This window comes from Neopsephotus bourkii, unplaced genomic scaffold (genome assembly GCF_033783945.1).
Source record: "Neopsephotus bourkii isolate Nb327-2 ecotype Australia unplaced genomic scaffold, CSIRO-AGI_Nbou_v1 NB_1189, whole genome shotgun sequence".
In the NCBI taxonomy this organism is placed as follows: domain Eukaryota; kingdom Metazoa; phylum Chordata; class Aves; order Psittaciformes; family Psittacidae; genus Neopsephotus; species Neopsephotus bourkii.
The window spans coordinates 343,440-369,945 of record NW_026901674.1 but is presented as its reverse complement, the minus strand read 5'-3'; the positions used below and the strand labels follow the sequence as shown (position 1 = coordinate 369,945).

At 41.8% G+C, this 26,506-nt stretch overlaps 1 protein-coding gene across 3 annotated transcripts in view; it reads right to left on the bottom strand.

Moving 5' to 3' along the window:
* Positions 1–26,506, bottom strand: part of CUNH10orf90 (chromosome unknown C10orf90 homolog) — an 88,213-nt gene that overhangs the window by 12,150 nt on the left and 49,557 nt on the right. For all 3 annotated transcript variants that reach the window (XM_061364089.1, XM_061364087.1, XM_061364088.1), the window contains exons 3-6: positions 23,606–24,686; positions 7,949–8,239; positions 5,840–6,033; positions 4,196–4,394 (exon numbers count right to left, since the gene is read on the bottom strand). In XM_061364089.1, coding sequence (XP_061220073.1) covers positions 4,196–4,394; positions 5,840–6,033; positions 7,949–8,239; positions 23,606–24,686 — 1,765 coding nt within the window. The remainder of the gene's footprint in view (positions 1–4,195; positions 4,395–5,839; positions 6,034–7,948; positions 8,240–23,605; positions 24,687–26,506) is intronic.

Sequence of the window (26,506 nt, the reverse complement as noted above, 5' to 3'; positions counted from 1 at the left end):
GCTGGATGAGTTTTAAGGTCTCTTCCAACTCAAACCATTCCAGGACTCCATGACGTACAGACACACTGTAGGATGGTATTTTTCCTCTTCTGGCCAGTTTGACCCCTGCATAAACCTCAGGCTCTTTACTACTTGAAGAACTGGTTTTGAAATACAGAATCAGGGACACCACTCGTTACTGGTCTCCAGCTGGACATTGAGCCATTGACCACAACCCTTCGTGTGAGGCCAACCAGCCAGTTCTGTATCCACCGAGTGGTCCATTCATCAAACTGATGTCTCTCCAATTTAGAGACAAGGATGTCGTGTGGGACAGTGTTGAACGCTTTACACAAGTCCAGGTAGATGACATCAGCTGCCCTACCCCTGTCCATCAGTTCTGTAGCCCCATCATAGAAGGCCACCAAATCGGACAGGCAGGATTTCCCCTTAGTGAAGCCATGCTGGCTGTCCCCAAGCACCTTGTTGTTTTTCATGTGCCTTAGCATGCCTTCCAGGAGAATCTGCTCCAAGATTTTGCCAGGCACAGAGGTGAGACTGACTGGTCTGTAATTCCCCGGGTCACCCATTTTCCCCTTCTTGAAAATGGAGGTTATATTTCCCTTTTTCCAGTCACCGGGAACTTCACCTGACTGACATGATTTTTCAACTATGATGGCCAGCGGCTTAGCAACTTCAGGGATCAGTGTTGGGACATGTCTTGTCTAACATCTTTGTTGCTGCCATGGACAGTGGGATTGAGTGCGCCCTCAGCAAGCTTGCTGATGACACCAAGCTCTGTGGTTCGGTTGATATGCTGGAGGGAAGGAATGCCATCCAGAGGGACCTTGACACGCTTGTGAGGTGGGCTGATGCCAACCTCATGGAGTTTAACCATGCCAAGTGCAAGGTCCTACACCTGGGTTGGTGCAATTCCAGGCACAGCTACAGGCTGGGCAGAGAAGAGATTCAGAGCAGCCCAAGGAGAAGGACTTGGGGGTGCTGGTCGATGAGAAGATGAACATGAGCCAGCTTCAGTGTGCGCTTGCAGCCCAGAAAGCCAACCGTATCCTGGGCTGCATCAAAAGGAGTGTGACCAGCAGGTCAAAGGAGGTGATCCTGACCCTTTATTCTGCTCTCGTGAGACCCCACTTGGAGCATTGTGTGCAGTTCTGGTGTCCTCAACATAAAAAGGACATGGAACTGTTGGAACAAGTCCAGAGGAGGCCATGAGAATGATCAGGGGCTGGAGCACCTCCTGTATGGAGACAGGCTGAGAAAGTTGGGACTGTTCAGCCTGGAGAAGAGAAGGCTGCGTGGAGACCTCAGAGCAGCCTTCCAGTATGTGAAGGGGGCCTATAGGGATGCTGGGGAGGGACTCTTCATTAGGGACTGTAGTGACAGGACAAGGGGTAACGGGTTAAAACTTAAACAGGGAAAGTTTAGATTGGATATAAGGAAGAAATTCTTTCCTCTTAGGGTGGTGAGGCACTGGAATGGGTTGCCCAGGGAGGCTGTGAATGCTCCCTCCCTGGTGGTGTTCAAGGCCAGGCTGGACGAGGCCTTGGGTGACATGGTTTAGTGTGAGGTGTCCCTGCCCATGGCAGGGGGGTTGGACCTGAATGATCTTAAGGTTCTTTCCAACCCTAACTGTTCTATGATTCTATGAACCCTGCTATGTGTCTCTTGGGAGGCAATGCTGCTCTCTTTCCTCACCATCTTCCACCTTCCCTCCTGCCTCTCCTTTACCAGCTGATCTGATCACTCCACTCTTTGATGAGCTGGACCAGTCATTTGATCTGAACCTCAAAGAGGGAAACCTAATTAATAATAACTAAAAACCTAAGAAAAAATAATTAAAAATAACTAAAAATCAGCTTCTGCTATATCAGCTCACTGATCCAACTGAAATGAATGAGCCATGGATGGGCCATGTGCAGAGACAGAGCAGGCAGTGACACTGCTGCTTGTGCCCATGATCTGCCTTGCTTCACACTGTAATATGAAATGGCATCCTTAAATCACTGGGATTTAGGTGTCCACGTGTCATCTCAGTAAATGGAACTGTTCTTGCACCCCTACAGCTACATTTTCCTTACATTTTCCTTTTGTTTTCTAATACATGACACAAAGACCTTCACTGCTGTAAAAGCACATTTTTCATGCTAAAATGGCCTTTCCAGAGAATACAGGATAATGATGACAACAAAGGAAAGGAAGGAGAGGCTGCGACCCTAGTGGCATGGGGATGTAATCAGCAGAGACATCAGAAGAACACAGACATCCTTCGTGAGCATGAGAGAGAAGCCCTTGTCTCTTCTGCAAGCAGGATTGCAGATAGAAAATCTTGGGAGCATGGGTAGGAAACCAAGACCCTCCACTCTGGGCCTCGTTAATGATGCTAATCCTTCTGCACAATAGCATCCACCAGGAGAAGCCCTAAAATACCAACTGTCAGGACTCAGAGCAATTTAAATACACTCAGTACACTCCTACACAGCCCTCTGGACTGCAGCCTGCGCAGTTGTGCTTTATCAGGGGTCTAGGATTTCCAATATTAATCACAGTTATGCTTAAAGTGACACTTCTGTCATTACAAAAATATGAAGATCTCACAAGCAGAAAATTACATGAGGGCAGGTGGGTTACAGAAACTAAAGATTCTCTTTAGACAAATTTGTTTTTAATGAATAGCCACTGAAAGAGGGAAATAGCAATTTACTTGAATAATTAATTAATATATTTCAATATTATGCTTTACTGCTCATTAAGCAAGCATAAAGATTAATCTTTAATTATAATTTCAGGAGAAATAGGTTCGATCTTTTTTTGTTGTTTCATAATGTATTTGGAGAATGGTTTGAGGGGCTGTTGAAGCCAACCAAAGGGAGATATATTTGCTGTTTCTTCTAAGATATATGACTGACTCTTGGCCTGTGCCACTGCTGGGAGAGCTTCCTGATGCTGGTGCAGAGCTCCAGCACTGCAAGGCAGCATGGCCCTGAGAGATCTCAACCCAGGTAAATCAACCTGGATAATGGAGATGGGGAATGGATTTTAGCAAGGCTTTAAAATACAATTTGTGTTTTGTGCTTTGTTTACTTCTATTTAGTTCTTACTATAAAAACCCATTTCCTATCTGATGAAAGATAGATGCTATCATACCACAACAAACAGAACAGCTGTAGCGAAAGCAATTGGTACTCTGCAATGCAAAGCAGGAAAAAAAGCCCAAGATGGGGACTAGACCCAGCTTTCCTGCACCTAATCTTATTCCCCAGGAAGCATTTCCCAGTGTTGACAAAATCAAAGATTTTCTTTCCTGCTTGTTCCAGGTGGCCCATCTCATTTACTGTTTTCAACTGATTTACTCTTCAGAGGAATAACATGGCTTCAAACAGCCACAGATTTAAAACCAAAGTGTAACGAGCAATGGTGATCAATCAAATCAATCTTTTTCTTTGGTCAACTGAATTAAGTAACAGCCAGATGGCAATTAAATAAAAAAAAAAAAAAGAAAAAGAAAAAGAAGGAAAGAAAATCAAAAGTAGTTTATTTAATATTCTGTGTCTAGATAATATTTACAGAGGTAGTATTGGGAGGGAGCTTCTCAAAGAGAACTATTTTACTCTCTGGATATTAAGTCCTTTTACCACTAGGGTAATAGGCCAACATAATCAACTTGAATGAGGAAATCAGAGAGTTTAGATGCATTGATTTAGCAGCCTTGCACACACCTCTGGGCAGACAAGTGTTCTTCCACAGACAGCTCGCTGCTGAGTGCTCCATGAGTCAAATGGCAAGTCCACATCTGAAGCTGCTATGAAGACTGGACTGGGACTCCTACTCCCAAATCCCACCTATCCCTTTACCTGTCACTTCTCTCCTTACAACTATTCCTTCTGTAAGCTGTGAAATGCTATTTATTGCTATCCTCTGTACAAGTAGCAGCAACTTGAGCCATGCTGAACACAACTGCATGTGACAATGACAGAAAGGCACCAAGGTGGTCTCTTTCCAGTGCCACAGAAAACATCTTATTCCCATTGACCCATTTCTGTGCTTCAGAAACTTTCTGCTCTGAGTATTAGGACAGATGCTGGAGCATTGGCGGGGTGAAACAGGAACGTGTCACAAAATTAATATGGAAACACTATAAATGTGGCAAGATTCCAAAGACAGCTACACACCAGTTGCTGGTCACGATTCAACTTACCACTGAGAGGGTGAGGAACAGTGAATTGCTTTCTTCTGCTCGAAGTGGATGTCAAGGCAGACTTGCGAGGAGGAGCTCCTTGGCTGGTTGCAGGAGCTTCACTCTGCTGGGCTTTCCTCAGCTGGACCATTTCTTCAAGCCTCTTCAGCCTTTCTCGCGAGCGACAGATGAACTGCGGCTTGTGGATTTCTAGTGCTTCCTACATAGAATCAATTAGGTTGGAAAAGACCTTTAAGATTACCATGTCCGTGAAACAGGGAAACTGCCTCATTTGAAAGAATCAAAAGGAAGGGAAAAGGTGATATGCATTTAACTGGGTTCAGTCAGAGATTAACAATGAAAGTGATTGCTCATCTGTACGAAAGTTAACAAAACTGCCTTTCCATCTGTCTTTACTTCCTTTCACACTCAGAAGGCTGCCTTGGTGTGACATTACCACATCAGACAAAGGAGAACCTTTGAAAAACCCCAATTTCCAGAACACATATTTGAATTACATATTTTAGACTTACATATTTTTATATGTAACATGTCATATTGTTCTATGTTTATATGTTTTGAGTTACATATTTTATAAGTTGTCCAAATCCAAGTTCTTGATGTTTTGCCTATTTCCTTGTCTTACCCTATCGCCAAAGCAGCTTGTCACTGACAGTTCACAAGCTTTCCAGTTTATTTAGATTGTCATGCAGATCTATTCACAGATGAGCCAGAAGGAAAATGCTTTCCAGTCAAAGGCTGCTTCAACATTCAGGAATGTCTTAGGACAGAAAAGATGAGTGGAGATTGGTCTTTAACACGTGTCAGAGGAGAAGACAGGAAAGCACGTCTGGGGCTTGGTATAAGCCCAGGGTCCTATCCACACCTAGGGTGGCTGCTCATAGAAATTGGCAGTTTTGAGGTACAATTTCAAAAGTGGTTTTGGAAAATTTGTGAATCCCTGAATTCTTAAATGCTCCTCTGCAGGAGTGGCAGCTGGGGCTTGAAACGGGCAGCTTTTACAACCAGACAAGCAAGGAAAACTTGGCATCCGCAACATAAAAAGGACATGGAACTGTTGGAACAACTCCAGAAGAGGCCACGAGGATGATCAGGGACTGGAGCACTTCCCACATGAAGACAGGCTGAGAAAGTTGGGGCTGTTCAGCTTGGAGAACAGAAGAGTGCGTGGAGACCTCAGAGCAGCCTTCCAGTATCTGAAGGGGGGCTATAGGGATGTGGGGGATGGACTCTTCATTAGGGATTGTAGTGATAGGACAAGGGGTAACGGGTTAAAACTGAAACAGGGGAAGTTTAGATTGGATATAACAAGAAGTTCTTTAGTGTGAGGGTGGTGAGGCACTGGAATGGATTGTCCAGGGAGGTTGTGAATGCTCCATCCCTGGCAGTGTTCAAGGCCAGGTTGGACAGAGCCTTGGGTGACATGGTTTAGTGTGAGGTGTCCCTGCCCATGGCAGGGGGGTTAGAACTGGATGATCTTAAGGTCCTGTCCAACCCTAACTATTCTGTGATTCTATGATTATTCCCCCAGCCATGTCCCCCAAAATAAACAATATCCATACAATAAAAATAACAAAAAAGAAAAAGAAAAAATAATAATTACAAACCCAATCCCCCTATTAAGAGCAGTGAATGGATGTTTACCCGCAGTGTCCACGGGGGTGGTGGGTGTTTCTCAGGCTGGGAGCTGGTTTCTGGCCAGGTGAGCACATCACTTTGCCCATGAGTAGCATCTGACGAGTGAGCCATGGATAGCGTTACCCTGCTGGCTCCCACCCGCTCATTCTCCTCCTCACGCTCCTTCAGTTTGTCACTTGAACCACGGAATTCATAATCGCCTTGGAGAGATTTAAAAGTTCATTAAGAGTGCATGGTTAATTTTTTATTGGGTTCTCCACCTCATTAGACAGAGAGGGCAATTTCTGAAATAAGAATACCAAGGTATTATTAATAGGCCTCATTAAGCAGAATAGATCAAATGTAATCATAGGTGCTGCTCGCTGCCCTGTGACACCCAGAGTATCTTTCACATTAAGCCAGACATCGCATCGAAGCACAATTAAATCTCTCAGGTGTTTAGCTCCAATTGCTGGTATTTGCTTCCCAAAAGCAAGATGCTTCTGTGACACAGTTGCATCATGGAAAGCAAAGGACATCATGCTGCGACTTGCGGCTTGACTTCATTTCGATTTATTGCACGTATTGTAGGAAATAACATATTGTTATGGACCTTAAGCACACATCATTTCTTTTTGACTATACTGAGACTTTCATAAACACTACTCTCATTTTGATCTTTGTTGATAATACGGTTTGCTCCCTATCATTTCTATATATACATTAGCCAGTGGAAAGAGCCCATGAAACAATAAAAGAAAGGTTAATATGCATTATATTATTATAAAAGTTGTCAATTCACACTGAGAAAAAAGAGAGATTATTTTCTACTGCTCTAATTATACCCTAATGCTCTGTGACCGATACCCTCACAAATTAGGACCAAAAGAGGCAAAAATCAGAGCTGACAAGACTCTCATACAGAGGACAGAATTAATCCAAACTAACAAAAGAACTTCAGAAGAGCTCCATCTGAACTCTTTTGAAAAGTCATACTGGAGCACTTCTTCCTTGCCAAATAATTTGATTTCTAGAACTAAATATCTGGGAATAAAGCCCATTACTGTTTTATTTCAATTTTTGGTTACAATAAACTTAAAATATTTTCCTCTTTATGACATATTGTACATATTATATTGTACTTAAAAAACATATTAAAATGATCTGTGTTGGGTACATTTGCCTTATAAAAGCCTGAACTGTATTTCCTCCCTAATACTGTTCTTGTTAACATTTTGGGGGAAAGAAAAAACCATTGAAGCCTGTGAACATGAAATTAAACTCCTCGATAAGCCAGGTTTACAGAGGTGCTGATTAACTTTATCTTTGATAGATCTCAGTACATGCTTCGCTGCTGTAAAATTAAGTCACTTCCAGTTAGGGAAATGGCATGATTTAATTCCAGGCACTGAAATCATAAGTAGGTCTTCTATTTGGTAGCTTTATAGTCAATAATGAGGAAGTTTTGCTTACCTGCCTACAAAAAATCTGTAAGAAAAAAAACACTCTAAGAAGAAAAGCATTGTTTAAGGTAATTTTGGGGTAAATTTCTTACAAACCTATTAATAGTAAAGCCAAACTAATCTACGGGATATCTCAGTTGTCTCCTGCAAAAATACCTTATGCATAAATACAGCTGCTCATATCATCCCTATTTTAGCTCTATGAATAAATGTTGGAAGTAAGACAGACCAACTGGTGCTGAACTACAAGAAATTGCATTTTACATGCTGAAACCTTGCTGATGATCATAGTTCAGGCTGTTGTGTCAAAAAAGAGAAAGCTTGCAGAATTGAAAGGTATCTGAACAAGGCTGTGAAAATAACCTCATTCCTGGTGGTTTTGGTTGAGCTGGGACTGCCTGACTCTGCAAATCTAATGTTTTTTCAAGATTGTCTTGAACCTACTTACAAAGTAAGCCTATCGTTCTCATTTTAATCTTGTTTCCTATTAACCATAACAATGTATACAGTCAGATTAGTAGATTGATCTCTCACCAGATGACTCATGCTCAGCACTTAAAGCTGGACTAAAATGGACTGAATTTCCATTATTTCTTTTTTTTTTCTTTGAGTCTGATCTCATCTTATTATTGAAACCATATTCCTAACAACCACAGTAGGATTTGTACCTTACTTTTTAGGAGCTGGTTTTCCCTATGAACATTTTCTTCCAGGGGGGTTCTCGATGAAGCTGTTACATTGCACAAGCTTCTGGAGACAGAGATTTTTGGTTTCAGGATGCCCTGTGCTTGGATCTCTTTGGATCTGGAGGTGCCTTTGGAGTGATCTCTCTTTCCCAATGAGCCATCACTACCAACAGCAACTGCCTTTGTGGGTGCTGTATCTGGAAGAGAGCCAGAGTCTGTTGTGCTGCTCCCACCTGTGGTGCACTGATTCTTCTTGCTTCCTGACAACATTAGTGTTCCTGTGAAAAAGAAGACAAAAACCCCAAATTCTAGAACATAAGAGCATTTTTCTTTCAGCGCTCTAGTCCTCATAATTTCTACTTCCTGCAAAACTGCTTTCAGTGGTATATCCTGAAAGTTGTGATAGAAATATTACCGTGACTGTCATGCTGCTGTACTACAACAAAAGAAATGAGGATAAACTGCCATTTAAATAATATAAACACACTGTAATGGGCTGCATGGAAGGAGTCAAGATGCCTCTGACAAAAAGGCTTCCTATGTGTCTTGTCTCTTATTCACTTGAAAGAAACATTTTAGATTGGTTAAATCTGGTCAAAATTATAGTTATGGATTCAATGGTGGCTGTGATGAAAGCTGAGGTTCAAGTAGTTTCAGGACTGGGGTTTTAACCTCTTTGTAATTGAGTGGCTGCCTCAGAAACATCTCTTGTCTCCAACATTTCTAGTGCTCTATTCTACTTCTGTGCAAAGCTGCAGTAGGAACCAGTGGCAAAAGGGTCTGATTTGTACAAAACACACCTTTGACTAAAATATTTTTGATGAGAAGGACTCTGCATAGCACCTACAACTGCAGGACCCTGCCAAGGCCAAAAGTGACAGAGCTAGATGGGGAAGCTCTGTGCTATACACACCTTGAAAGCTGGCTCAGCCTAAGAACCACTACTGCCAGCAAAACCCTGGAGAACTGAAAATGCAGGCAAATAAATACAAAGAAGTGTCCAAATGAAATGCAAAGAATTGGAGACAGCAGAAAGAAAGGAGGAAGAGATGGGAGCTGTTTCATGTCCCTATAAACCACTCAGCAGCGGTCCCTTGGTAGGCAGGCACTCTCATGGCCAGGCACAGAACATGACCCTGCTCCTTCTTTTCAATGATGTGCATATATTGCCTATTGGCAGTCCTAGGCTGACCTGAGACCTAAAGTTTCATGTAGATGGAAATTATCAACAACTATTAAAAATCTCTGAAACAAGGCAAGAAAGAAATTTGGGAGGTACAAGGGATAAAACCAACAACTGATTTCAGACCTAACCATAAACTCAAACTAGGCAGGGACTGTCCTGTTCTATATTGTGGATATAAGACCTTTAATGAATGACTGGTGTTTCATGACAAATGCTTTTGTTGAAGCGGCAATATAGTTCTTTGCTGACTCAATACCAGAGGCTGCACCTCTCCGAATACTTCTTCCCAATGTCTTAGTTGAGGACATTAGGCATTGAGGCAAATGAAGAAGTGTTTTTCATAGAATCATAGAATAGTTAGGGTTGGAAAGGACCTTAAGATCATCCAGTTCTAACCCCCCTGCCATGGGCAGGGACACCTCACTCTAAACCATATCACCCAAGGCCTCGTCCAACCTGGCCTTGAACACTGCCAGGGATGGAGCATTCACAACCTCCCTGGGCAACCCATTCCAGTGCCTCACCACCCTCACACTAAAGAACTTCTTGTTATATCCAATCTAAACTTCCCCTGTTCCAGTTTTAACCCATTACCCCTTGTCCTATCACTACAGTCCCTAATGAAGAGTCCCTCCCCAGCATCCCTATAAGCCCCCTTCAGATACTGGAAGGCTGCTCTGAGGTCTCCACGCAGCCTTCTCTTCTCCAGGCTGAACAGCCCTAACTTTCTCATCCTGTCTTCATATGGGATGTGCTCCAGCCCCCTGCTCATTTTCTCTGTTTCCCAATCGATAAGAAAGTGTGAGATGGTACATCGTTAAATCATAGAATAGTTTGGGTTGGAAGGGACCTTCAAAGTCATGTTAGACACTTCCTTATCTCCTAGTCATTAAGCAAAATTAGATCCTGCAGTGCTGTGCGGGAAGTTTTCGGTTCACTTTCTCAATCCTTAATCCACTCACAGTAGATAAGAAATATTCCTTGACACAAAATTACTATCTCCTACACATCTTAGTGACCTGAATGGCTCATGTTTCTGTATTTCTGAGGCAATTAAGGTACAGTGTCTAGTGTTTTTCCCTTACCATGCAGATCAGAAAGCTTTTAACATCTTAAGTTCCACTCTGTAACTTCCCATACAGGGAGAAGGGGCCAACTTCTCAGGGGATCCTCTAATGATGGATCCCTGAAGATCAGCATAGGCATAAAAAGATCCCCAACTTTTTTCGAATTAAATTCATTGAGATAAACCCCATCCTAAGCAATTTCACAGCCATACAGAAAATCTGGTCAAAGCAAAGAAGCGCACACAGAGCTCACAAATTCTAGGCTACCATCCAATCACACCCTCTGCTCTCTGGTATAACTTATTTTTCTCCTTGCTTTTCACACATTGCAAATATTTGACTTATCTTTTGTCAAAACTTAGGTCTCTCCCCAGATGAAAACGGTTTTGATGCAAATACTCTCAACAAACTGGATAGACTCGATTCTGCTCATACATTCAGCTGGAGCTCATGCATTTACAGTGATTTCTTCCTCCAATCCCTGACCAAACCCATACCTGCAGTTATACACTGGTTTCTACAAATATTTTATGACATATAGAGGGAAAAAAAACCCACTGGGACAGATTAATGGGGTCATGGGCATCAAAGAGTCCTAGGGGGAGGAGGCAGAAACAAGCAGCACGGTAGGAGAAGATGAAAAAAGCAGCAGGTAGCATTAAGTAACTGCAGAGCAGCAGAGGAGGAAGTCTTTTCACAAAGTCAGCCAAGATGCTAGAAGGATAGAGGAGGGAAAAAGAGATGAGAGCTAAACCACAGAAAGAAATCGAATGGAAAACAGATTATCTCTTTAAATCATCTTTTAAATTAAAATAGTTTACTGGCCAGCAGAAATCAGAGGGGGGAAGAAAAGAAAGTGGAAAGGAGAAAAGAGCTTTTGCTCTTCCAAGGCAGCATCACAGTAGGAGATAATTCGCCCTCATATCAAGAAACAGTCTGTGCAACAAATGTGAGTGTTGCGAAGCCAAACGACTTCTTCACCAAGATTGTGGGATTGCTCAACCACTGTGGTGTCCCCAGGAGAGGCTATTTGCTGCTGGGCATTAGTATCCAAAACTGCAGAATCAGTCGTGAGGGTGGCAAAAATGGGCTGCAAGGTAGCAGAGTAAAACAGCGGAGACCAGAGTGAATGAAAGACTTGTCTATAACTCACATCTCTTAACATCTTAGAACATGAATCTGCACAACAGAAAGAAGAGTTGCCCGGAGTATTCACACTCCATTTACTCCTAACTACCAAACTAGCTATTTCTGGGCATTGGCTTCCAGGTGTAAGTACAGGAACCTTCAGGAACTGAGAATTATGCCCAAGGAATTTTCTTACATTTAGGACAAATGGAAACAGCCTTCCCTTCTGTACTGCACCCCATTTGTATTGCACCCCTTCCTTGGTAAAAGAAACACCACCAGTGGCATTCTGTCCATAAAGTATGGGGAAACCCTATAAAGACATGAATTAGAAGAGCAAGTAAAGAAAGGTATGAACAAGACTAGGAATGATGTCTAAAATTAGGGAAATGTAATGGCTGCTGCTTAGAATTTTAGGCCAACAAAAGGTTGTCTGAGAAAGAATGTTAAAAAGCGAGTTTCCTTATGCAATTCAGGTATAAGAACTCTGTATCCTTTCTGCATGAAACGTGTCTGCCTTGGATCTTGTACTAATATTAAAATTGAACCTTAATCCTTATTAGATTCACAGTATGGTGGGGTGGTTTTTTTTGGTAGTTAATTAAGGCAGTAAGAAAAGGTGAACCTTGTTCTTGTCTAACATTGGAGGCAATCAGAATAATAACAGAGCCAATTTGCTGAATTCTTCGCTCTAACTCCCACTAGAATTAACCTTTCCATTCAAAAGGTACACCCAGGCACAGCCAGTCCCCAGGAAAACACAGCAAAGCAAAGCAGACCTGGGCAATAAGATCAACTCCCTCATCCTCAAAGCAGCTGTCAATTACCTTAACTAAGGGATGCAGATGCAAATGCTGTATAGGGAAAAAAAAAAAGGCAAAGGTACATGAAGGTAGGATCACAGAGTTTCACTCTGTACATTTGAGATCATTTTTAATACACTGTGTAGGGAATTAGGACTGTTACTCTCATTAAGCCTATCTGGAATTGTATATCTAAATCCCCACGCACCAAACTTGAAATATATCTGCCCCTCTGAGATTAGCTAGAATTGCAACTGGATGACTAGCAATATATGTTTTTACTATTATCCCAGCTGAAGAAAGACTTTAAAACTAATGAACAAAGACATGCAAGTGTAATGCTTTGGGAGATACGGGACAACCAAACTCAAAGAAACAGAAAGCAGAATGATTCCATTAATAAAACCCAGTGAATGCAGATCCTAGTTGTAAAAGTTCAGCTGCTTACAGGAGAAAAAGTTAAGGAGCAAGATCATAATTATGTCTGGAGAAAAGTCATTTTTGCCCTATGCAAGAAAGAGGATGACAAGTTTGAGTTTTAAATAATGACTTACTGAAAACCATATGATATTGGAGGAGTTAAAACTATTCTGTAAAACCAAGGGTAGGTTTTCAAAAGCTCTTTTTTTTTAAACGAATCCTTGATCTCTGAGTAAAATAACTATATTGTTTTACTGTAAAGTATCTTTTTACATTTCCCTCCCTCTTCCTCCAGGGGGTTTTGCTAACAGGAAGTGACCCTGCATTACAGCAGGTTAAACTTGCCTTTCCTTGAAAGACGCACAATTCAGGCAAACATACCCTTTTGCATTGTTACTGCTTTTTTCCTCTCTTTTCACTTTACAACAGTATAATGCAGCTTTTCAGACCTTCACATAGCCCTCTTCCCAGTGTTTCAGTGTGGATTTTTGATGATTCCTAACAAAGTGCTGCTTTGAAATTGGCCAAAGCTCATTTCAACATGAGCAGCGCTACAAATCCTCCTCGACCACCAAGCAAGCCTGACAAGAGGGGGCCAAGGAAGGAGACACACAGTGTTGATTCACTGTGTGTCATCAATGGGATCAGACATCACCACTGTAGGTAGGTTTTACATTATAGACCACCTGCAGGGTATTTTTTTTTTTAATGTAATTTAATAAAAGCCCTGTGTCAGGGCTGCTGAGCTCTTCCAGACCTCTGTGATGAGAGCTGATGCTGCTTATGCCCCAAACAGAGAGGAGCAGCAATTAATTTTCCTTAAATGTAAGCAACTTCTATGTTACAATTAGAGAATCCCAGCCGGGTTTGTTTTGGAAGCGACCTTAAAGCTCATCCAGTTCCAACCCCCTGCCACAGGCAGGGACCCCTTCCACTGGAGCAGCTTGCTCCAAGCCCCTGTGTCCAACCTGGCCTTGAGCACTGCCAGGGATGGGGCAGCCACAGCTTCTCTGGGCACCCTGTGCCAGTGCCTCAGCACCCTCACAGGGAAGAACTTGTCCCTAAGAACTCACCTCAATCTCTCCTGTTTCAGTTTGAACCCATTGCCCCTTGTCCTATCACTCCAGTCACTGATGAAGAGTCCCTTTCCCGCATCCTTGTAGCCCCCTTCAGACACTGGAAGCTGCTCTGAGGTCTCCAACGTAGCTTCTCTTCTCCAAGATGAACAGACCCAAATTTCTGAGCCTATACAAACTATACCTTCTGTACCTTCTTCAAGATTTAGGCTTGGGGATGTGTAGGTGTAGGTTGTACAGAGCCCACACATGCCTCAAGCAGCGACCTGCAACCCTAAACCAAGACTCCAACCTCCTGATGACAAAGACTCAAATCCCTATAGTGAATCAAGTATTAGCACAACTAAGCCACCTGATCTTAGATACAGGTAAACAGACTGCATCACCTCAACAGCCTGGTAAGTCAGAATAATGGGAACATAGAGGACAATGACAATATTGTTAGTTATTTCAGTGTTTGTCAAGGGATGGAAGATAGGATGGATAATTTATTGTTCAGATCACTGCCGAGGAAAAGGCATCACTTTTAATCCGTGCACAAGCTGCAGCTGGCAAGGAGTGCTACAAAACTCAGATGTTTTTACCAGCATTTCTGCTGACCAGCAATGAGATCTATATCCCTAACTGCCTTCTGATGCTTGTCAAATGATTCTTTTGCAAGAGGCAGTCTTAGCTGTTTTTCAGCATTAACATCCATGGAAACTATTCCAATTGCAAAAACCCTGACAGTAATGCAGCTCTGCCCATGCTCCCTATTCAAAATGTAATGCTTAAAGAGGTCTTGGATTTACCTTTAAATAAAAACCTGGGGCTGGGTCACGTCCTCAGCTCCATTCCCAGTTCGCCCATTTGCTCCACTCTATTCCTCAAGACACGAAGCCAAGGTGATTCTGCAACTTTGAACTGAAACAATCAGCCAGGCTGTTTCTCCTGATGAACATGTCATTGTACCTATACTAATGCTTCTTCAAACAGCTCTGCCTGGTGAGGGTAAGGCTTAATTCTCTCAGTTATATCAATAGCAACTCAAGCTAAAAGTTTAGATTAAAAAATCATCTCTAACAAAAAAAGATTGTGATATTTCTAGCTTGCTCTTTTTGGTTTTTAATTGCCATTGACAGCTGTGGACACAGTTCTCAGAAGGAAGATGCTTTCTCTTTGCAAAAGCTAATATTTGACTGTAGAAAGTTGTAATCATTGAACAGAGAAAGCTTATCAAGTGTACCTAAGAGCTATTAATCTTCAACATATAATCAGCCCAAAGTAGGAAAAGCCTCTTGATATCGAGAAACAGCTTGTTTAGAGAAGGCTTTTAGCAAAATTAGTGTAGTCCAACACTTGGCTTCAGAGCAAATGATCCCATAAGGCAGCTAATCAACAGCACCTCACACTAAGTATCTCTGTGGTGACTGCCAACTCATTGTCTCAAAACACTTTGCAAATAATTGATCAATCTTCTCTCTTGGTGTTAAATAACTTCTGGGAGCTATAGGGTAGCGACGTACTGCTCAAGACGGGATGTGATGCACTGACTCCAACTGCACGGAGAGCTTTGGTGGAGCAAGGGTGTAATTTGCAATGACTGCACCAGCAAAAAGGAAACGCTCCTGCCTGGCACCTGCAGGAGATCATCTTACACTCTGAATCATGAGAGTGTGTTATTGCTGCAGAATATTTCAGTGGTCGGGAAGTAATCCACCCACATGACGTGATTCAACTGCTTTGCACTAGTCAGTTCCCAGTAGCCAGCTGGTCAACAAGAGCATTTGGATGTTTTGTTAACATTTTGCCCCTTTTCTTCCTATGTGCTGGGACAGGATTAAAGGAAAAAGTATTCTCTTTTCATTAAATCTTTCATAATTTGGAGACTGGTCAAGCACCTGGTAATTGTAAATACCCCATCGCTGGGCAGTGCTCAAGGCCAGGTTAGACACAGGGGCTTGAAGCAGCCTGCTCTAGTGGAAGGTGTCCCTGCCCGTGGCTGGGGTTGGAGCTGAATGAGCTTTAAGGTCCCTTCCAACACAAAACATTCCATGATTCTATAATTATTTTCTCACTGGAAATAACCTTAGATTTTAGACTCATACCTCAAGTCATCGTTGGTTTTCTTGTCATGCCTTTTTGGCCATGTGACACCAAAACTCTGTCTTTAACAAACCCAACTCTTCTGGATAACTGGTTCTTAGACTGAAGGGATCTCTGTTTGTATTGTTATGAACTATGGAAATGGTTATTGAAAATACTTTGCAATTTGCAGCTACACTTTTGAGACATTATAACATTCACTTACTAAACGTCTCCGACACCCATGATTGCATTTCAAGGATGTCATGCTAGAAGCTACCAGGCACTATTGCAGGGACTCAAGGAGTAATCTGATGCAGTGTGGCTTTAAAAGAAAAAAAGTTCAGGATGATTCAGAACATTTAAATAGTGATTTGCAGGGTAAGAAATGTATCAACCACTTGGTATTCTCATCATATCCAAGACACCTACTTGTTCAGTTCTTTCTGATAATTTACCGCGGCAAGACTGCGCCAAGTACTCAGACTGCAGAACTGTTGCTCCTACTTTAAACCAAGTGTGAATAAGGGGAAAATGAGGCTCTTTCCTCCAGTGGCATAATGCAGTCACTGAATCCACACAGCCCATCTCTTTCTCTTAATCATTAATGATTCTAGTATTCAGTTGTCCACTGCTTGCCTTGAGTGCTAACGAGTGACTTGCCCCCTCCAGACTCTTTCACTTCAAATTGTCTCACATTTTTACCAGCTCTGACAGCTCAGGATAGAAGTGTCCACCCTGAACAAGATGGAAAACAGTAGAAAAATAAGACCCTCAAATTTCACACCACAAAACAGGGAGAGCTGAACTCTAATTTTGATCTTCAACAGACAATATGATCCTCTTTGGGAAAATAGAATATATGAGTTTCACTCATAGAAATGTTGTGCATAACATCAAGAACAGGGAAGACATCCTTCTTTCTCCTAGGGAAACAATTTCTAACAAGTTCATTGTTACTTCCTGTGGTATAAGAACCTTTAATCTGCAAAAGGCAGATTCCTGAAGGTGAGGAGATCCTTCAACTTCAAACTATTTTATGAGCATGCCCTTAAACAAGTGAAAACAAACAAACAAAAACCTCCACCAAAGAAGCAAACAAAACCAAGAGCAAAACAACCATCCCTCCCAACCATCAATGGCTGCTTGTTGCCTAAAACAGCAGAGAAATTGCTAAAGAACAGCTAACTCCGTAACATCACAGTGCCATTGAATCACCAGTGTTGTCATTGGAAACCAGCTTAGAGGAAGCTTTGGCTTACACAGCTTTGAGCATCACCTATCCCTCTTGCTTATATCTGTTGCCTATGACCTCCAACAGTATCTATGCTTCTATATCACAGGGCAGAAGGCCACATTGCTTCTCTGGGTCCCACAGTTTTCTAAATAAAGGAGAAAAAATAATACAGATCCATTGCTTCTTCTTTTACACCCGGTGAGTATCACTACCCCTTCCTTCATCACACCAGATTATGGGGGAACTGGCATCAGGCACTTGAAACAAAGAGCAAAGCTCAAGAGCTTGGTACTCCATAAACATGAAAGAACATTCCAGAGAAGAGGAGGCATCCCCTTCCTTCTAAAAATTGATTGAAAAAGCTCCAAGGTAAAAAAAGGCAACTCCTATTACCCATCACACAGGCATGGGTCTGTTTTAAAGGCTAAACAGCCTTCCAGAGTCACCTGGAACTGAGGGCTGCCAATTCCCCCTGAGTTTTCAACATCTATTAAGAATGAGTCCTCAGTTTTTCAGTATCTGATACGGTACATAAAGGTCACCCTGCAGTGTAACACAGACCCAACGACACAAAACGTCTAGACTAAGGAAAATTGACAGCCTCCTCCATTTCAAATTTATACCAGATGAAGTGAAACATCAAAGGAGCTCCTTTTAATGGGCTTTTTGGCATGTGGTCCTTTGTTCTTAACAAGTCAGCACCAGCTGCTACGGCCATAATGCCAAGTCGGTAACATCCCTGGCCAGAAACTTGGCTGATGTAAATCAGTGTCACTCCTCTGAAGGAAGATATTCCTATTGGTTGACATCAGCTGAAGATTTGGCTTTTTGTGTTTGGCAGGTGCAAGCTGAAGTAAAATCTTCTGTGCCATATTTCACATTTCTCCTGTCTTCACCATCACTACTGTGTGATGCTGTATACATTCTCAGGCTGCAGAGTCAATTAGCATCAGCTGTAGCTACTCAAGTTTCTATACAATAAATTCCATATTGTAAGGAACAGCTTTCGTCTAATTATATCTTGTTCATGTATATGTGTGTATGTATGTGTATATATATATATCCCAACACACGTACTAATCTCATACTCTGGGTTACTGCATTACGACTTTCCCATAAGCAGAATAGGAGGTGGGAACACCAGATAGGCCACATTTAATCACCACAACATTTCAAATACTGCTTAATAATTGAAAGCAAACACTATTAATAGTGTAATAGTAATCTTCAGTCTCAAGATTGCCTACATTAGCCAGTCCTGATAACCATGAATATATATTCGTTTAAAGGTAACCTACAAATATTTTCTTCCTATGCAAATGTCTCACATACCAGGGGCTTTTCAATGTGTATTTAAAGCAAAACCATTTTTTTTCCATCGCAGGTAGTAGCATATTGAAATCCCACAGCACCAGCTGTTCTGATTTTACTCCAGTACAAGTGCATATATATATATACACATATATATACATGCACACTACATAAAAAATTAAAATAGCTCTTGAAACAAATGAAAGTCTAGCTTTACTCCTTAGAAATCATGCTGGTGGCTTCAACACTTGATAATAATACTCTTTTAAAGAAGGAAAGAGAGCCTATAATCATTTGGGGCCATTGAACACCCTACAAGGCCAGATCCCATCTCAGTTTTCTCCATTCACTGTCTTGGCTTGTTTTGATTCAGTTCATTATGTTTTCAAATCACCGACTGCTGTCTCTGGGAAGAAAGTATAAGCAAAGACAATACCAGCTCTCTGATCTGTCTTGTTCACGGGTTTAAATGTGGTCTTCCCCTTCTTGAAAGTTCATTCCTGAATTCTGCAGGAGAATAGATGTCAGCAGTGCAGCCCCTTCCCCAAACAACCCCTGTACTGGGGCTGGTTCCTAGTGCCCACACTTGCAGCCATCACCATTGTGTCACATTCGCCTTCCACTGCTGACTCACGGGTACCTCATAATCATGACCTCCATACTGGTGGGTCGTTTACACAGGCGTGTGATTAGCAAGATGGATCTGTTGGAACAAGTCCAGAGGAGGCCACGAGGATGATCAGGGGACTGGGGCACCTCCCATATGAAGATTGGCTGAGAAAGTTGGGGCTGTTCAGCCTGGAGAAGAGAAGGCTGCGTGGAGACCTCAGAGCAGCTTCCAGTATCTGAAGAGGGCCTATAGGGATGCTGGGGAGGGACTCTTCATTAGGGACTGTAGTGACAGGACAAGGGGTAATGGGTTAAAACTGAAACAGGGGAAGTTTAGATTGGATATAAGGAGGAAATTGCTCCATCCCTGGCAGTGTTCAAGGCCAGGTTGGACGAGGCCTTGGGTAATATGATTTAGAGCGAGGTGTCCCTGCCCATGGCAGGGGGGTTGGAACTTGATGATCTTAAGGTCCTTTCCAACCCTAACTATTCTGTGATTCTATGATTCTATGAAGATGCCTTTTGTCATCTCCCCCTGCCCGCCTTGTGCATCCTCCACATCTTCTGTATCTCAGCAAAGGGCTGCAGGAGCCAGCACAGCACCTACCATTCAAGCTGGAGTTACGTCTCTTTCCACCTCAGCTGTTCTTCCTTAATAACTCAGCACAGCAGTTTTGGGCATGACAAGAAAAAAAAAAAGAACCACCCAAAAGTGTAGATGTTATAAAAGATGAAGCATTAGCAGAAGTTATTTCAGTTTATAAGATAGCTGAGGTTTCTGAAGGCACTCAGGCATCAAGACTTTAACGATTATCTAAGCTTAAATGGATAAATTTAGGTGTTGGCATTTATGATCTTTCACAGCAAAGTGATGATATTGTTTAATCAAAAGGTCAAAATGAATTGAAAGTTGTTCCATTTTCTTCTCTTTCCTCCTTTTTAATAATTCAGCATAGAGCCCAGTAGGTAACAGATTGTAAAAGATGGATGGAAAACTAGATATTCATGTGGAATATATTCGTTAAAAGGCAGGTGAGAAATTAAGATAAAATATGTTCCTGTCTTCAGCAGAAACAAGAGTAATCTTTTCATTTTTAACTTACCTTGTATTTATGAGACATCAGCTACAGACAGTAAAGGAAATTGCAGCATTCGCTTAAAAGCAATGTTAGCAGGTTCTGACAGCTTGTTAAAAGCCATGACCAAAGGTAGGGTGATGCACATCAATCACCCATGACAAGGACCTCATGGAGCTTGGCCCAGGCTTACCCTTGGTCATATCTCTGAAGTGGGTTGTTTGGCTCTCTGTGGGCCATTTCACATTAATGGCACGCATTCCTTAAGCTGTTCAAGGGATTTAAATGCTAGCCACTCACTACAACAAAATACCAGTAGGTCCTACAACTATGTCCTCCTGCAGTTCAAGTCTGACTTCACATATAACATAAACTTTCCAGCACTTACAGTCCAAATTCTTGCCAGATAATGGAAGTAAAGTACTGAAACCATTGGAGCCTGTAGAAGATACAGTCTGTGAGGGTGAAATCACAAAATCATATTTCATCCTTCGGATGCTATAGCATGAAACAAGGCTCTGAACGCCAAGTCTGAGAGATTTGGATAACTATAACAACCATCCATGAACGTAGCCCAGGATCTACATTAATATTCCTAAAAGGTCCTTTTCATATGTGGCACCCTGTGGAAATACATACCTCTGGAAATTATGTGGACCAACCTCCTACTGACAGCAGGACCTCAGATTAGGTTATCCAGGTCCACGCAAAGCCAAGTCTTGAGTACGTGGATTTGAACATGAAATAGTGCAAGTAACACTCTAAGTAAAGTCACAATTACTTTAGTGAAATCACATGAAAAAAACAGAAAAAAGACACTTCAAAGAGGCCATGACTCAATTGGACCTATAGGAAACCACAAACTTGGCCCCAGTATCTGTAAAGCAGATAGGTATTTGGGTGCTCATTCCACTTCAGATCCTAATAAGGCAGCCTATACATCCTGGAAACTACATTTACAGACTTCACACAGAAAAGTCTAGCCTTGAAAGTAACTTTTTACTTTTCTACCACGGTGATGTTATTACCACTTGTGTTTCTGCTGGCAGGAGGCTATTGCCTGCAGCTGCAAACGAATAGAAACTCAAACTTTCTGGGTCATCAGAAATGGGACAGACAAAACGCTCTTCACCTGTAAGATAACTATCATAAACTATTAACACCATGTCAGAAGTTGTTCACTGCCCCTTCTTCACTAGTTCTTCTTTTTAATCATTTGATTTCACAAACATTTAATTGCATGAAGATAGAGCAAGCCAAAGCTCCAGGTGAATGGATTTGAGCTAGTAAGCAATGGAGGAAAAAATACCTGCAATAATTGGGAATCTGCAATGGTATAAAGAGCTTTGCTGACGGGGTAGTTATTTCGCTGTGCTGGTAAAACAGCATCTTGCAACACAGGCCATGTAATTTTGAGCTGTATACACAGAAGTGCCACATCCAAAACCAGGGAGGCCACAGTGCCCCATTAAAGAGATCTTCAGATATTTAAAACTAGTCCAAGAAAAAAACCACACAGGCTATAGGACAGTGCCAGATTCACACCAGAATGGAATACTGGACCTAAGAGATCACTTCTTGCCCCCACCTCACCCATTTTTGGAGCTAAATAGAACTCTTTTTATCATTTTCTCCCAGGTTAAATTAATACCGACTGCCTTTCATTTTAAAGAGCAGCATGGATGTCTCCTATATTTAACTACTTTTCTTACGATTTGTCACATTTCATGAGTGACAGCAAGGCAAGAGCCCATTACTTTGGGGATCCTGGTGAGGAAGGCTGTTCTTTTGAAGCATTATTCTGGCTGTTTATACAAATGTCACACAGGAAAGTTGTAGCAAGCTGATAAATACCTTCTTATATATTACAAAGGGTCTGATGGAGAGAAATATAGACCTTTACATTTTACATTTTTGCTTATACAAAAGGTGGAAGCAGTTAAAAAGGTAATACTTCCCATGTTTATTTACACCTGTATTCTTGTGTACACAAAAGGTGGAAGTGAGTTTTTCAGACCCCAGTATTTCTCAGCTGGTTATCTTCTCACTTATTTCCTCTTTTCAGTAAAACCGTGAGCACTGTCTTATTTCACTTTCTAATTACTTCTGGTAAAAGTGCTTCTTTCATGGCCACCACAAAGGAAGGTTCAATATTATTCTAATCCTTGTTTCTGTGGTTTATCGCAGAAAGAACTTAGAGGGTGTTGAACAAAGCCTTGAATACGCAGTACTTCCTAGGGAAACTTCAGGAGGACATTGTTACTTGAAACCATGGTGAAGTCCAAAGCTGAAATGCTTAATCTCACTTGTATCAGTCAGTGGAAGGTCCTCACCAACCCTTCCCCTTCATATTTCTCCCCTCAGCTCTTTAGCACTGGTTAACATCTTCTCTCTCCTGCTCCTCACTGCGCCATCTCCCCTTCAGCAACAGAAAACCTGGATCACACATATTTTATCTCAGGTTTTCTTCACCCTGCAGACCCATGCAGTTTTGATTTAAGCACCTGACTCTGGAATTACCAACACTGCTGGTTTCTCAGTGGGAAATCCTGTCTCTGCAGACAGTTTCTTAAAGAAAGCCTCAGAACAAAGCAGTGCCTTCTCACTGTCTGCACCTTGGTAGCTGCGAGAGCAGTCCCATCGATCTCTAGCACAGAGTGCAGCGTTAACAGTAAAGTGCAAAGGGAGGTGCAGCCCAGGTTTTGTACCTTGTCCAGCCCATAAGACAGCATGTAGTTTCTCACTTTTCTCTTTGTCCATTTACACACTGGGAAAGTGAAGGTATAAATGAATTTGAGGAAGTAGCTTGTTCATATACTGACCCTTCCATCAAAAAGGCCATGTAAAAATGGGGCAATTGCAATTAAGGTTAGCTCAAGATCATGGGAGTTAAGTTTTAACGTTAGTGCTCCTGATAAAAAAACAGACTCACTCTCATTGACATTCTTCCCACCCACACTCCCTTACCAGAGAGTCAATAAACTCAGCTGTGGTTATCCAAGTGCACTGTGAAATAGCTGCTGCAGCCCAGTGCAGCAGAAGCTGTACCACTCTGGGCATGAAGCAATCCCCATGGTATCCTTCCCTTCCTTGAGAAGCAATGTTACAAAGACAATTTTATGTTTGCAAAACGCTTGGAGATGCCTGAAACAAAGGTGTTAAAGATTTGCAAGCCGTTTACCTGGAGCCATTCATTATAAAAGCCTGGGCTTATTGCTATAGCCTTCTAAATAAAAGCAGAAACCAAGATCATTTTTAATTGCAAGGAGCACAAAACCAAGCTCGGCGCAGCCATCTCTTTCTTAATCTCACACACTGAAATTCAGCTTTTATATAAAGAAAGACCTGATTATTTTCAGGGACTAAGCACTTGTGTGTTGCAAGGATCAAAAAATATAGTTATAAATGGTTAAAAATAGAGGTTTAATGCAGGAAACACAGGCAGAGCTTTCTGTATCATCTGATGAGCAGCCTGCATCACATCACTAGCATGGCAAATATATTCATGGTTGTCCTGGAACTGAAAACGTCTGGCTTGTGCTCTGACTCACTATGCCTTTCCAGCAGCAGAGGATTACTGTTATCTGCTCACATAAAACCACCGTGGTGGGTCTGTTCCAGCCAGAACTTCTGCTCCACCAGACTGAGGTTTATGGAAATTACTTACCTGCTTCACCACTTGAATTAGGAAGCTGGAGAGAAAATGTAGTGTGATAGCTGTCAGACTGCTTACCATCATCTTCCTTTGCTGTTACTACGTTATTAGGTCCCCTGGGTGTATCCACAAATGCTGGAACTTCAGAGAAAAAGACACTTTGTACAGGGTATTTACCACCCAAATAGCCTCCATTTGTTTTCTCTTTATTAATTCCATTGTTTTCTGTTAAGTCTGCACTCAAGTTTGATCTGAGTGGAGTTTTGTTTTCTGCTAGGAGCTTCGTTTGAAATATCTCCTCAATTGGCTCTCCATTAGCTATGCCATCTACTCCATCTGCTGTTAATCTAGACAAACTGCAATTTATATTGAGGGATAACGTTGATCTATGAATTTTTTGGCATTTAATTTCAGGCTGGTCAATGCACACATTGAGCGACTTGTCTAAATAATAGATGGTATTTGGACACCACTGGGAAACCTGAAGGTGGACACATGAGATGAATGAAGGTGGTACTTTCTGTCTCCCATCACTGCTTTGAAGACCCACACTGTTCTTGTTCCCAGAGTCAAAAAGCTGCTTTGGTGGCTCTTTATTGACTTGTGAGCAAGACTCGGACATCTTTAATGGAGAAGCATGTTGCTTTGTGTGTCCATGTGCAGGCCAGCAATGGAGGGACTCTGCAGGGACTTTGCTTGAGGTGGGGGAAACGGCGTTGGGCTCTTGTACTGCCCCAGATCCACGTGCTGGGTCACTGAAGCCTGCAGCAACACGCCTGGCTGTAATAGTTATAGAGGCAAACCCTTTCTGCTGGTTCGGACACTGTTTTTCCTCTGTGATGGGAGATTCCAATGGAGACGTGGTGTCACCCAAAGATGCCTGAATTTCTATTCTGCTGGGAAGCACCTTAAATGCTCTGTTAATGTTGACTGCACCATGTTTAGCCAAAGACTCCTTCGTGTGATAAACACTGGGCTGGGGGATCATGGACAGCATAGGCAAAATGGTCCAGTCTTCTTTTGATTTATTCTTATCAATCATCTGTGAAATAACTATTGGTGAAATAGTTGCATTTTGTGATGACAGAGATTCCTGCAAATGAAAAGATTCAAATTATCAACATGATCTATCATAATGCATGCATCAGTTTCTCATCTACCATCTATCACACCAGACAGTTCTGGTTGAGATTTCTTGTTGACTTCCTATTCATGCTAACTTTTGTCATTTAAAAGCACAAGCTCTTGAAATCAACTCTGAATTGTCTGGAAGAATTCAATGAAAACCTTACTGGCCTGGTACAAAGACATTAACATGAAAAATGTGTACTCTATGATTCTATTGTTTTCAATATATAGCCCATCATAGCAGTTAGGATTTGTGGCTGCTCTGTTTGTTTAAAAATGGACATGTCAAAGGTAATGGCCAACTTCAGCGTCTCAACTGCTCTTTCGTGAGCATCTGCTGGAATCTAAAATGCATTTAAGTATATTATGGCTTATTAGCCTGAAGGTCCATGTGTGCCATCAGACGGTGCAGAGGACATATAGGCACCAGGGGCATCACTAATCTACAACCTCACCAGCTATAAACATTGAAAAACTTCTCCATAAGTACTACCTATAACTGAAATAATTACCTCCAAGGGCTCCAATACTATTTTAATTCATTAGTTTCCTCTTGCTTATGATTACCTGGTGACACCTATCAATGATGTAAACCCACACAGGGCCAAGATTGATTGACACTGGCCTGGATTCATTTTTCCAACCATGACAGTAAGCATTTGTCTTGATAGAGTGCACATCATTTCACTCAATGTGACAAAGGAGATGCTCTTATATTAAAGCTATCAGACAAAGAGGAAACCTGAGTTTAAAATCTCCTGCTATTATTATCCACACTGGTCACAAAAGTCACATGCAATAAAGCATCTGCCCTAATCTCACTGCTGCTGTAAATTGGCTGATTTGATTGCTCCTGCCCTGTGTTCCTATATCTCTTGATCCTAATAGAAAAAAAACCCATTGAATTGGCATGCAAAATCTGAGGATTAGCTTCATAATGAAAGCTCATCCAAGTTCATTTGAGGTTTAGGTGCTTTTTGCTAGCTGCGCTGCTCTTATTTGTTAAGAATTCACCTCAGTCATGCCTGGGTGTCAATCATCTCATAATCAACTCCAGCACTTTACAAGTGTTTCGCAAAACATAATGTCCTTCTTCCTCAAGGAAGACTCTCTGAGTGACAGAGTTGTGACTTCCCAGGTGCCAGAGGTGGGACACTGCACCAAAGCCCATGGGGAAAACCATTCCTGTGCTCCTGTCCTCCATGCATGGAAAGAGCATAGAAAATGGGCTCCTTTGTAACTTGGGAAGGATGGTTTGGGAACCCAAATAGGTAGAAGTAAATCAAGAGTTTATTAATGAGGTGAAATGGCAAGTAAATTTTATCAGCTGTTTAAACCAGCTGCCTGTGCTTTTGACTATTCAATAATTTCACAACCCCAGGGAAAGCATTTTCTTTCTTCTTTCTTTCTTTCCTGGTTTGTAACAATGTTTGCCTTATATTTTTCAGCACTGCATTTACTTCTATCTACCTGTTTAAGACCTTTACATGCCTTCCAAATCTCTTAACTTCCCCAAGATTTCTACAGGGCACCAAAGAAGAACGTTCCTTGAAATACTTTATTTTGGAAGCATCTCTAATGCTTCAGTAGTTAATTTGACATTTATTTATTTTGTTAAGGGCTGCACAGATGGAGACATCCTGCAAGAGTCCAAAGGCACGTAAAAAATGCTCCTGATTAGCCTCAAACTAATGCACCAGTATTTAAAGTGATTTACTTTTCCTTTCTCTGCTTTAGTATATGTGTTATTGCCTCCTTCCAATCTTTGGCATAGAAATGGATCTT